A 12,930-nucleotide genomic window follows, 5' to 3' on the forward strand; every position below is an offset into this window, starting at 1 on the left:
GCCAATCTTCGCGTAAGACCTTAGCTACTCTGCCTTTTGGTGGTTCTCGCCTTCTTGGTGAATCCCTTGATGCCCTAATTTAGGGGGTCACGGGTGGTAAGAGCACGCTCTTGCCTCGATCCCACAAGACTAAGACGGCTCCTGGTAAGAAGCATGTCTCCTTTCGGCCCCCTCAGGGGTCTTTTTTCGTGCCTTTCGGTCACACTATAGGGGCAAGCCGTCCAAAGGTCGAGGCTAACACACCGATTCCGCGGCCCACAACAGTGCGGCCTAAAGGGGCGCCCTCACCCGACTCAGGGGTGGGGGGACGCTTGCTCGGTTTTCGCTCAGCCATGGCTGTCCCGGGTTCGGGACAGGTGGGTTCAGAAAATCGTTCGATCTGGGTACAAGATCGAGTTTCTCTCTCGGCCGGAGAGCAGATTTTTTCCCTCAAATCTTCTGCTATCCCCGGAGCGTTTGCGGGACCTGCATCTAGCGGTGCAGAACCTGAGGGCTCGGGGAGTGGTGGTCCCGGTGCCTCATCGGGACAGTTTCGGGGGTTCTATTCCATTCTGTTCACCGTGCCCAGGAAGGAGAGCAAGGTACGTCCGATTCTGGACTTGAAAGCTCTGAACCGCTTTGTGCGGGTGCGCAAGTTTCACATGGAATCTCTGCGGTCGGTGGTGGCTGCCCTGATTCCAGGGGAGTTCATGGCCTCCATCAACTTGAAGGATGCGTATCTTCACATCCCGATTTTCGAGGGGCACCAGAGGTACCTTCGATTCGCCATAGCGGAAGATCATGCCCAGTTTGTGGCATTGCCTTTTGGCCTCGCCTCGGCTCCGCGGGTGTTCACCAAGGTACTGGCGCCTGTTCTGGCTTTGTTGAGAGCCCAGGGCATCTCGGTCCTGGGATATCTGGTGTCTGCGACCAGCCAGGGTCTGGAGGAGGATCTGTCCTTCACGTTACAGACTCTGCAGGAGTTTGGTTGGACGATCAATTTTCCAAAGTCGACATTGTGCCCATCGGTTCGGTTTTCTTACCTGGGTATGATTCTGGACTCTGTCCAGGCGTAGGTCTTCCTGCCGGAAGAAAAACTCGCAGCTCTTTAGGAGGCAGTCAGGTCCCTCAGGGACGTTCCATCTTCGTCCTTTCGGAAGTGCATGCGGTGTCTGGGATTGATGGTCTCGGCTTTCGAGGCGATTTCCCTTCGCCCAGTTTCACACGCGGGATCTCCAAGCGGAGATATTGTCCAGGTGGGACGGGCGTCCGCAGTCTCTGGATCTCCAGATGTCATTGAGTTCTCAGACCAGAAGGGATCTTCTGTGGTGGCTTCTATCCCCCTCAGTATCGGGGGGGCAAGTCTTTTCGTCCCCTTTCGTGGACGATGATCGCCACGGACGCCAGCCTGTCGGGCTGGGGTGGTGTTCTGGGCGTTCTGTCCGCCCAGGGTGTTTGGTCGACGGAGGAATCCTCCCTTCCGATCAACGTTCTGGAACTGCGAGCGATACTCCTCTGTCTTCGTCGTTGGAACCCGGTTCGGGTGCAGACGGTCAATGCCACGGCGGTGACTTACATCAATCACCAAGGGGGCACCAGGAGTCCGCAGTCTCTGGATCTCCAGATGTCAGTGCCCGGGCGGCTCGAGAAGTGGCCGCGATTCTGTCTTGGGCCGAGACGCATGTCCCGGCAATATCGGCAGGTCACATTCCGGGGGTGAAAATTTGGCAGGCGGTTTTTTCTGAGCCGTCGAACCCTGGACCAGGGAGAATGGTCCTTTCACCCGGCTGTCTTCCAGATGTTGTGCGCGAGGTGGGGTCTTCCGGAGGTAGACCTGTTCGCGTCTCGTCTGAACTACAAAGTACCACGGTTCGTGGCAAGGAGTGCGATCCTCGGGCAGACGCGTCGGACGCGTTGGTTGCCCCGTGGCATCAGTACCATCTGATGTATGCGTTCCCGCCGATTCAATTGCTGTCCAGGTTCCTTCGCGGAACCGACCACGGTGATTCTTGTGACACCGGACTGTCCTCGCCGGTCCTGGGACGCAGACTTCGTAAATCTGACAATCGACGCCCCGTGGCGTCTGCCTTTTCGAGAAGATCTTCTGTCGCAAGGACCGATCTTCCATCCTGCTTTAGTCGCTGGCCTTGACGGCCTGGCGGTTAAAACCGAGGTCCTGAAGAACAGGGGTCTTTCCCCTGAGTTCATTTACACCTTAATAAATGCGAGGGAGTCTTCCTCGGAAGGTTTATTACCGTACTTGGAAGGCGTATTTTGCCTGGTGCGTATCCAGGGGTTTCTCTCCTGACACTTATTCGGTGTCTAGGGTGTTGCCCTTCCTTCAGACGGGTGTTGACCAGCGTCTGGCGCTGGCCACGATCAAGGGTCAGGTGTCTGCTTTGGCCGTTCTTTTTCGGCGGCCTGTGGCATCTGATTCTTTGGTTAGCACTTTTGTGCGGGGGGTACGTCATCTGATCCCTCCTAGGAGGGAACCTCTTACCCCTTGGGACTTGAATCTAGTTCTGTCAGTATTGCAGCGTGCTCCTTTTTGAAAGGTTCAGGGAGATCTCGCTGTCTTTGTTGTCCAGGAAGGTCGCCTTTTTGGTGGCTATCACCTCGACTCGACGAGTGTCGGGGCTGGCAGCCTTGTCCTACAAGTCTCCGTGTCTGGTTGTGCATTTGGACAAGGTGGTCTTGCGACCTAACCCTTCTTTTCTTCCAAAAAGGGTTTCGGACTTTCATCTCAATGTGGACATTGTCAAACCTTCGCTTTGCGCGAAGCCGAAGCATCCGACGGAGGTGTTGCTTCACTCCTTGGATGTTGTCCGGGCGATTAGAGTCTATTTCACATCGACTGAGTCTTCTCGCAAGTCGGATGCCTTGTTTGTCCTTCCGGGAGGTCCTCGGAAGGGCATGGCGGCGTCGGCTTCTACAATCGCCAAATGGATCAGACAGACCATTGATCAGGCCTATGCTTTGAGGGGAAAAGTTCCCCCTGTACCTGTGAAGGCGCACTCTACCAGATCTCTGAGTACGTCTTGGGCCTGTCGTCATGGGGCCTCTGTGGCCCAGGTGTGTGAGGCGGCGACTTGGTCGACCGTACACACTTTCACGATATTCTACAGAGTAGATGTTCAGGCATCGGCTGATGCTTCCTTTGGCCGCAAGGTTCTTAGTGCGGCAGTTCCCTAGAGCCCTTGTTACGGGTTCTTTGGCTTTTTGGGATTTTTGTTTTTTCCCTGGGTTCTCTTGCTCCTGTTGAGCGAGTGTTTTGTTCTTATGCCCAACTGGTTTCCTTCCTTTGGTAAGGTTCCTTTCTCTGATGGGGAGACGGCGTTGCCTTGGGCGCGGCTGTGTTCTTCCCACCCCTCATGTTTACACTGCTTTGGGACTTCCCCATTGGTGATGAATATGAAGTGGGCGGCGACTGTCGGAGGACGTAAGAGAAAACGGAATTTTTGTAAAATCTTACCTGTAAAATTCCTTTCTCTGAGTCCTCCGACAGTCGCCGCCCCCGCCCCTCTTTTGGGGTTTTGATGTACTCTCTACTGCTATTCCACTGAAACTGAGTTGGATACAGGAAGTGGAGGGTTATGTACTGAGGGGACCACCCCCTGGGGGTGGGATATGTTAAAAATCTTTGTATTAACATATTCTATTGCCTAGCTACTCCTACGGAATAAAGGACATAACCCCATTGGTGATGAATATGAAGTGGGCGGCGACTGTCGGAGGACTCAGAGAAAGGAATTTTACAGGTAAGATTTTACAAGAAATGTTAAAATAGCAAAATATATGTTTGGTAAAAGTATGTCATGATATACATATCGCCATATAGTACAATGCTTTGAGTATTGGGTAATCCCACAAGGGTCGGATCTATGTTTTTCACCCAGAAGACGGTCTTCAGGATCTGGTTTTCAATATGTGTAAAACTCTAAAACCTCATCCACCAAAAATGTACAATAAGGTGTAGTGTAAACCTCTATCCTAAAGGATCTAAAAGCTACTGATCAAAGATCGAACATCAATATAAAGTATTTGATCAGAAATTGTAGGTGAAGTCGCCATCAACAAAGTAGACATTTTTTGTTTTTTTTTTCCTGTAAAAGGTTCAATCTACAGCATTTAGACTGAGGGCAACTTTACACCATATAATCACACTTTGTAAGTGCTGGTTCACACTAGAGAAACTTCTGATGCAACTTGAGGAACACAGTCGTAAAACACACATTCAATGGTGTCCGTTGTCATCAATGTGGCCCATCATGGCGCGGCTTTGGAAAAGCTTCCTGTGCCACTTTGCAGTTAGATTTGGCCCTATAGATTGTGCAAACTCGCACTACTTAATCACACTGAAAATCGCTGCACACTCACATTGCAGCTGTGTGAACCAAGCCCTTATAAGACGAATGGTCATTGCATTGTCACGAGTGCTTTTTTTTGGTTGTGGGAGACAGCAACAACTTGACATTTCTTTAGTTTGTAGAATATTCCAGCTAGTTACAAAATAATACCCAATGCCATAGAATCAACCAATACAGCTTACTTAAAAGTAAACATGCGATTGGAGAAACCTATCTGCTAATATTAGTCTTCTAAAAGTGCTTGGTGGTCATGCTGACCGTCACTCTTGCCTTTAAACAGAGCCACTAAGCCAAAACAAGCATGCTAATGAAAATTGAACTTTCCTGATTTGCAGACTTGTCCAGGATTGGACGGTTGACATTGGCATCCCCATATTCCTCCAGCCAAAGTCCACCTTTGGGAGATGAGAGGCCAGTCCACCTTAACTCATATCCTATTACAACAGAGATTAAGACTGTAGTACAGCGCACATCCAAATTTCTTGAGGGGGGACCTGACACATGGCTGCCAAAAAAGTGAAGGATCACCCAGTTTTGTTCAATATAGAAAACCACACACATTGGTCAAACATCTTATCTGTGACTATCTATTTCTTTTCTTAGGTTCATGCAATTCCCCTACGCTCGTCTTGGGTGATGACCTGTGCATATGCCCCCTCTGGAAACTATGTGGCCTGCGGTGGTCTTGATAACATTTGTTCAATTTACAACCTGAAAACTCGTGAAGGAAATGTGCGAGTGAGCCGTGAGTTGGCTGGGCACACAGGTAAGTTTGAATCGACATGAGACGCAAAGCATAGCTAAAGAATGGTTATTTGTCTGTGGGGACAGAAATGTGCATTTTTCAACAGCTGCTCCAACGCAACTATCTTGTGTATGCTTCATGTCTTGCTATACGTCATGGCAACTGAGAAGTTCCTTTTGATGTTGTAATATTTGTAGGCTGGGTGACATTTACCTTTTAAAAGAGTAACCGTACTTTAAAAAAAACAATCCCCTCTGGGTGATCTTTGTAAATTGCAAGGATTTTAACAAACCTTTGTTGCAGATTCCTACCTTTTTAGTTCTCAAGAAATGGCTGGCTGTGTCCATTGGCAATGTGAAAAGGAGTGTGTGTGTATATATATATGTGTGTGTATATGTGTGTGTGTATATATGTGTGTGTGTATATATGTGTGTGTGTGTGTGTGTATATATATATATATATATATATATATATGTGTGTGCTTTTTTTTTTTTTTTTTTCGGCTGCTGCACTTGCAGGGTTCTAATGAGGAAAGTGACACTTTTTTTTTTCCCTTTTGGGTGGTGTCTTGTATAGTAAAGCAACATGCAAGCCTACTTAAATCAGAACTGAACTTAACCTACTACCTGAAGGTCTGGGTTCCGTGTCAGCATCTACAAGATGGTTTTTCTGCATCTCTATTGGCCAGTGGGGGGTGCAGTAACCCCTGTGCAGGAGGGACTCTGCTGGCGATGTAAGCAGAGCATGCACAGTTTAGTTTACATACTACAGAAGACGGTAGGTAGGTGTATTTTATCTGAAACCTCTCGTCTCTTCTGTGATATCCTGCAGTCTGTTCTAAAAAGCCTAAAAGGTTCTGTTATAATGCAGGAAGGATTGGCGTTCCTGCTTAATGATTCCAGCGTGGTTTCCTACTCATCTAAAATGTACTTGTAATGTAAAAAGATTACAATAATGTGCCCCTTCTAGTACAAGTAAACTGCATTCTCTGGCCAACGCTAAAATCTGTTTGATATCTTAACATCCTCCCACTCAAGAGGAATGGCATAGTTGGGTAGACTCTATGCTGCCGTGGGAGAAACTGAATTTTCAACACAGGGGTACCGCCAGAAGTTTGACAGACTTTGGGGGCCAATGGCTATCTGTCCCAAGATTGGCCTCATTGACCTTGGTAACTCAACATTTATTTGGGTGAAATGAATATGGGTCTTTTGGCAAACTAGCAATATATGAAACCAGGGTATCCATGTAAACATACTCTGAATCACCTAGAGGAAGATTGTCAGACTTTACTAGCATAACAATGGACACAGGTAGTACATTAACAATCACTTATATTATAATATGTAAAAACACTAAGGCCTATATAGATCATTAATACCAATTTGTGCTTGTGACAGAACTGTGGAACACATTTTCTTGGATAATCCAAAACTCATGGCAAAGAGCTTTATTCACTGGTGTGTGAATTAGTCCCCTTGGGTCAACGCATTTTTATATTTCCACTTTCTCAGGACACATGAAGGTAGTAGTGGTAACTAAACAGATGGAAAAAAAGACTAGCTTGAATAGGCTCGGGGGGGGGGATGACAAGCAACGTTGCAAATATAAGAAACCCAGGAGACAAAATGGTAAAAGGAAGTTGCTGCCAATATATAGTTTCACACCAGCAAAGAGTAGACCTAAATGGGATTTTTGACTTCCTGTAAAATCCATATCTCTGATGTTCATTGATGGACACAGCTCCTGATCTTCAAAACCAATGCGTTATACTGCCCCCTACAGGAGTAGAACACTAGACAGAAAAAGAATCTGGCTATGCCTAGGGGCAGTCCCAGGGGGGTATACTCCCTCTCCCTCCTATAGGTACTCCGTTTTTTGTTACAAGCAGTCAGAATTACAACTCTACAGAGGGGTGGGTGCTGTGTCCGTCAATGAACATCAGAGAAATGGATTTTACAGTGAGTCAATAATTCAATTTTCTCTTTCGTTCATTGTCACACCGCTCCTGATTTTCATAACCATTAGCACGTCACAAAGCAGTGTTTAAACATGAGGGGTGGGAACCACAAAAAAAAAAAAAAATCCCCAAGTTAAACAGTAGCCTACCAGGCAACAGGAGCTTAACCAAAACTGGAGCCTGCCTGAAAAAAACGATAAACCATCCGAGGATCAAGTCCTCTAAACAGCAGCCTGCAAAACCTTGTGGCCAAAAGAAGCATCTGCAGATGCCAACACATCCACTTTATAGAACTTTGTGAAAGTGTGCACCAACGGCCAGGTGGCCGCCTTGCAAACCTGCGTCACTGATGCCTGATGACGGAAGGCCCAGGAGGCACCAAGTTCCCAAGTAGAGTGCGCCTTGACAGGGAAAGGAGGGACCTCTCACCCCTGATAGAATAGGCCTGAATAGGTTTGTCTGATCCATCTGGAAATGATCATGGAGGAAGCGGTCAGCCCTTTCCGAGGCCCATCTGCAAGCACAAATAGTGAGTCTGACTTCCGAAAAGACTCCATAGCTGCCAGGTATACCCTGATTGCCAAGACCACATGCAAGGCAATTTCCTTCGGATTTTTTGGCCTGTGACACAGGGAAGGCAACACAATGTCTTATTCAAATGAAAATCAGAGACAACCTTTGGGAGGAACGACAGACAGGGGCGCAGAACCACCTTCTCTGTGAATCACCAAGTAAGGTGAACGACAGGATAACGCCGCCAGTTCCGACACCCTCCGCGCCGAGGTGATAGCCACCAAAAAGTCCACCTTCTGAGACAGCGTAAGCAAGGGTATCTCCCGACGATTGATTCTCAAAGGGAGGCTTCTGGAGGACTGAAAGCACCAAATTGCGGTCCCAAGGTGGCAACGGAGACCACACTGGAGGAACTAAATGATGGACCCCCTGGAGAAAGGTATGTACCAGGGATCGTTGGAAGAAGACCGCCAAAGTCGGCACCTGGCCCTTGATGGTATTCAAGGCCAATTTCTGTTCACACACCCCCCCCCCCCCCCACCCCCCAAGGAAGGTCAAGATCCGAGCCACCTGAGGAGCGAGGATGAACCCAGAGACTCACACCACACAATATACGTCTAACACGTATAATGGTAGATCTTCCTAGAAGTAATTTCCTAGCTTTTAACAGCGTTGGAATCTGACTCAGATAAACCTCTATCCATCAGCACCTGGCATTCAACAGCCAAGCCGTCAGTCAGCGACTATAAAGCAGGAAGGAAGATTGGTCCTTGGGACAGCATATCCTCCTTCAGAGGAAGCTTCCAAAGAAGGTTGGGGACCATCAGCACCAGATCGGCGTACTAAGCCCAGCGAGGCCAGTCCGGAGTCGCGAAGATGACCGGAATGCCTTCTGCCTTGATCCTGCGTGGAAGTCTTGCAGAACCTTGAGAGGAGGGAAGGTGTTGATCCTGACCCCCACGGGACCACCAGCGCATCTTTGGTATTCACCAGAGGATCCTGTGACAGTCACAAACCTGCACCTTTGTTGAGCCAAGACGCCAACAGATCCACCTTGGGGATGCTCCAACGGAGACCACCGATGAAACGCCTCAGGATGAAGGGACCCACTCCCTTTGGTCCAATGCCTGCCGATTGAGGTAATCCGCCTACCAGTTTTCCGTCCCAGGAATGTATCCGGCGGAGGAGGCTGGAGCTAACCGTTCTGCCTACCTCCAGAGTCGCCAGGACACTTTGTCCCTTCTCGGGGATTGACCTAAGCCACAGCCATGACGTTGTCTGAATTCACACTGACATCCGTCCAATGGTCCAGGCACAGTCTGATCGCTCGGAGTTCCAACATATTGATCGGTAGTCTGGATTCATCCAGTGTCCAGATCCCTTGAGCAGAATTTTTGCTGAAGACTCCTCCCCAGCTGGACAGTCTGGTATCCGTGGTGACCACTGTCCAATACATGGGGAGGAAGGATTTGCCCAGCCAAAGTGCCAGAGAACTAAACCACCATATCGAGGACTCCCTTGTTCCCCCCCGCTCAGCCAGATCTGATTGTCCAGAGACTGAGAATACTTATCCCATTCATCCTTTGCAATTTGGAGTGCGGTCATCTTCTCTTGTATATTGGATATGCTGTGGCAGCACAAACTCAAAGAAACCCAAACATTGATCTCGGGATTTGCTGGAATTGTGGCTTTTCTAAAATCATATGTATACATTATGGAATATTTTGGATCCAAATTAATAGTGTAATATACTATAGCACATTCAAAGAAAAGCCAACTCTCAACACCCTACGTGCAGAAGTAATGGCGACTAAAAAGGCCACCTTCTGCTTCAGAGAGAGTTCACAAATGTTTTCAAAAGGCTGCTTTTGAAGCACCGATGGTACCAAATTGAGGTACCAGGAATCGCACCGGAGGAGCGGGATGGCGAACTCCATGCACAAGTGTTAACCAAGGACTTTGCAGCCAATGGTCTCTGGAAAAATATGGCTAAGGCGGAGTTCTGGCCCTTGATGGTGCCCAGAGCCACACGTTTGTCTACACCTAGTTGTAGAAACTCCAAAAGATGACACAGAAATCCCCCGGAACTCACACTAAGTAATGCATGCCTTCCAAACACTGATAAACTTTCCTGGAAGTAGATTTCTTCACTTTTAACAAAGTAGGAAACACCAACTCCGACAGCCCTCTGTCCTTCCAACACCTGGCTTTCGATAGCCTAACCGGTAAAGCCAGCGACCGGAAAGCAGGATGGAAGATTGGACCCTGAGACAGAAGATCTTCCCTGAGAGGACATTTCCAAGGGATGTCTGCTACCAGCCTTACTGGGCCTGCCTACCAAGACCAGCGGGGCCAGTCTGGTGCCACCAGAATGACTGGAATCCCTTCCACCTTAATTCTGCGTAGCAGTCTCGACAGAAGTTTATATTGGGGGGGGGGGCGTAAATCAAATGATACTGACCCCAAGGGGCCACCAGGGCATCTGTGGCGTCGGCCAGAGGATCCCGAGACCTTGACATGAACCTCTGCACCTTCCTGTTGAGACGGGAGGCCAACATGTCCACATTGGGGGTCCCCCACCAGAGACACAGCTTATGAAACACCTCAGGGTGAAGGGACCATTCTCCTGGATCCAACATCTGCCGACTGAGTCCGCTTGCCAATTCTGTACCCCTGGAATGTGCAGAGCAGAGGGCCGGTACATATAATTCGGGCCACCACAAGATACCTGCTACTTCCTGCCAGAGCACTCCTTGTGCCCCCTTGATGATTGACCTATGCCACAGCCGTAACATTGTCCGATTGTGTCCTCACAGGGCGTCCATGCAGACGATCCGTCCATTGAGACAAAACCTGATCGTCCAAATCTCCAGCATGCTGATCGGCAGACTGGATTCCAAGTCCAAACACCTTGGGCCGCGTACACTCTCAAGACCCCTCCCTACCTAGACAGACTGGCATCCGTGGTGATCACAGTCCAATACAGGGGAAGAAAGGATTTTCCCAGGCCACGCACCGAGGAGTGGAGCCACCATATCAGAGACCTGCTTGTACCCCTACTCAACAGAATCAGAACGTTCCATTTGGCAAGTATCCCTCTTTGCAGAGTTCTGGTATGAAACTGAGCAAACGGAAACGCCTCAAAAATGGAGACCTTCGGACCCAGCACTTGCATGCCAGTCATGAGCGACGACTGACTGTTGGACAACAGGAGCCGAATCGCATCCGGCAACTTCAGAAGTTTTGCCTGAGGAAGAAACATTCGGACCAGCGCTGAATCCAGCGTCAGACCCAAGTAGTCCAGCTTGGACGGATTCTAACTCCTGAAGAGTTTGTACAGTAATATCCAAGTTGACTTCTAGAGCGGAAGACTGAATGCAGAAGCAGATCGTCCAGGTAACCCAGTACTGTAATCCCTTTCTGCCATAGCAAGGCCAGCACTGGGGCCAAACACTTTGTGAACACCTGAGGAGCGCAGGTGAGACCAAAAGGTAACGCAACGAATTGATAGTGTTCCTTGCCCACGGCAAAAGGAAGAAAACGGTGATGTCTGACATATATTGGAATATGAACGTAAGCGTCCTTGAGATCGATAGAAGCCAGAAGATCCCCTCTTGAGGTCCAAGATCGGGCAAACCTTGACTTGCCTTCCTTTCTGGGAACTGTAAACAGATTTGAATAAAAACCTAGAAAACATTCGCATAAGGAGTCATTGTGCCGGTTCCAGAGTCTGAACAGGTCATGCACTGCCCCATAGAGGCTCTGTAGCCAATCGTCTGACAGGTGTAAGTTGGAAGGAAAGAATCTTGCTGGAGGCAAGGACCGAAACTCGATCTTGTAACCGAACCAAATTAAATCGTAGACCCATTTGTCCTGAATGAGCAAGGTCCACGGGTCCGGAAAAAGGCGAAGACTCCCCCCACCCCCACCACAGATGTGGGTGAGGGTGCCCCTTCAGGCTTGGGGAAGATTTGTCTGCGGAACCGGGAGAACCCACTTTCGACTTACTATTCTAGGGTCTCTTGGAGCCTCCCGCAAAGTTACGGGTGGATCTCGAACCCTTTTCCTGCGATCCAGACGGAAAAAAGGGCTGCTTGTGAGCTGAGAGAGAACCACATTTGCGAGGTTCCTTGCCCTTAGCAACTTGTGGAAGTAATGTAATCTTACCTCCTGTAAGGCCCTTAATGATTCCATAGAGGCACCGAACAAACAATCGCCTACAAAAGGTAGATCAGTCAGAACCTTTTTAGAAGCCTGGTCAGCTGACCAGTGCTTCAACCAAATCGTGTCGCAAAGGATCACCGTCAGATCATCCAAAGATGCATTACAAATGGATCAACTGACAGCCAGCTCAGGAGTGTTGATCCCTTTCCAGATCTGGCGTAAAGTTTTTGCCCATTCCGTTGGTCTGGGATACCAAGGTGATGGCAGCCTCAACGTTGAACCTGCCATGGTGAAAAGGTAACGGATTAGAGCCTCGGCTGTATTGTCCAGGTTCCCTAAAAGGATGGAGAACCCTCCACCGGCCAAAGCGTGGCCTTATTTAGCCTGGAAACCTGAGTACACCGACAGTTGAACCGTATCTCCTAGTGAAATGCTTAGGTATTCCAACCATGAGTCGAACCCCACTGACTAGTAGTAATCTTGTCAAAATAGGCAGGAAAAGGGAACACCTTGGGAGATTTGCGGGTGCCAAACTGCATCGGCATCGCCGAGTCCTCCAACTTTAAAGTTTCCTGCACTGACACAAAGCATCCACCAGTGCTTTCTCATGCACGGCTGGCGAGGAGGAGGATTCGTCCTCACTGTTAGAGCACTCAGGATGCGTGGGCGCAGACCCAGTGGGCTGACTCTCTCGTCCGTGGCTGCCAAATCCACCTCAAACTCTGATGCGGCAGAGGATACAGGTGAAAAGGTGGGGGGTGCTTTTTGGTAGGTTGCCTTTCCAGGGCCATATTAACCTTTGATACAATTGATTGCAGGGCCGCCGCCAGGGAAGACTGAGACCCAAATGGTCCCGCTGGTTCAAGGAGTGGGTCAGGTAGTGATGCATGCTCCAGAGGCTCCATGGTTAATCTGACCTGCACCATGCTCAAAGATTTTTTTTTTTTCTTTTTTTGAAAGAACCCCCGCCACCCCCACACACCGCTGAAGCACCACAAGAATCAGTGCAACCGCAGCGCTGTATAGCAGAGGAAGGATCATATAACCACAAACTCACCACCCCAGAGCTGGAGAGTGCCAAACAGCCTGTCACACTGCGATCAAAGAGGAAGCACTGACACTAGAGGCCCCCACAGCACATCACCACACTCTGACTACAAGAAAATATCCGCCACTATTTTCAATAGGAAACCAAAAACATG

General features: G+C 49.0%; 1 protein-coding gene across 1 annotated transcript in view; it reads left to right on the plus strand.

The window, feature by feature from the left end:
- The window catches only part of GNB1 (G protein subunit beta 1), a 182,564-nt gene that overhangs the window by 110,278 nt on the left and 59,356 nt on the right, over positions 1 to 12,930 (plus strand). Inside the window, exon 6 of the mRNA XM_082274342.1 lies at positions 4,950 to 5,112. Coding sequence (XP_082130468.1) covers positions 4,950 to 5,112 — 163 coding nt within the window. The remainder of the gene's footprint in view (positions 1 to 4,949; positions 5,113 to 12,930) is intronic.

The sequence above is a fragment of the Pelophylax lessonae genome, assembly GCF_965119305.1.
Source record: "Pelophylax lessonae genome assembly, chromosome: 12".
NCBI classification, from domain to species: Eukaryota; Metazoa; Chordata; class Amphibia; order Anura; family Ranidae; genus Pelophylax; species Pelophylax lessonae.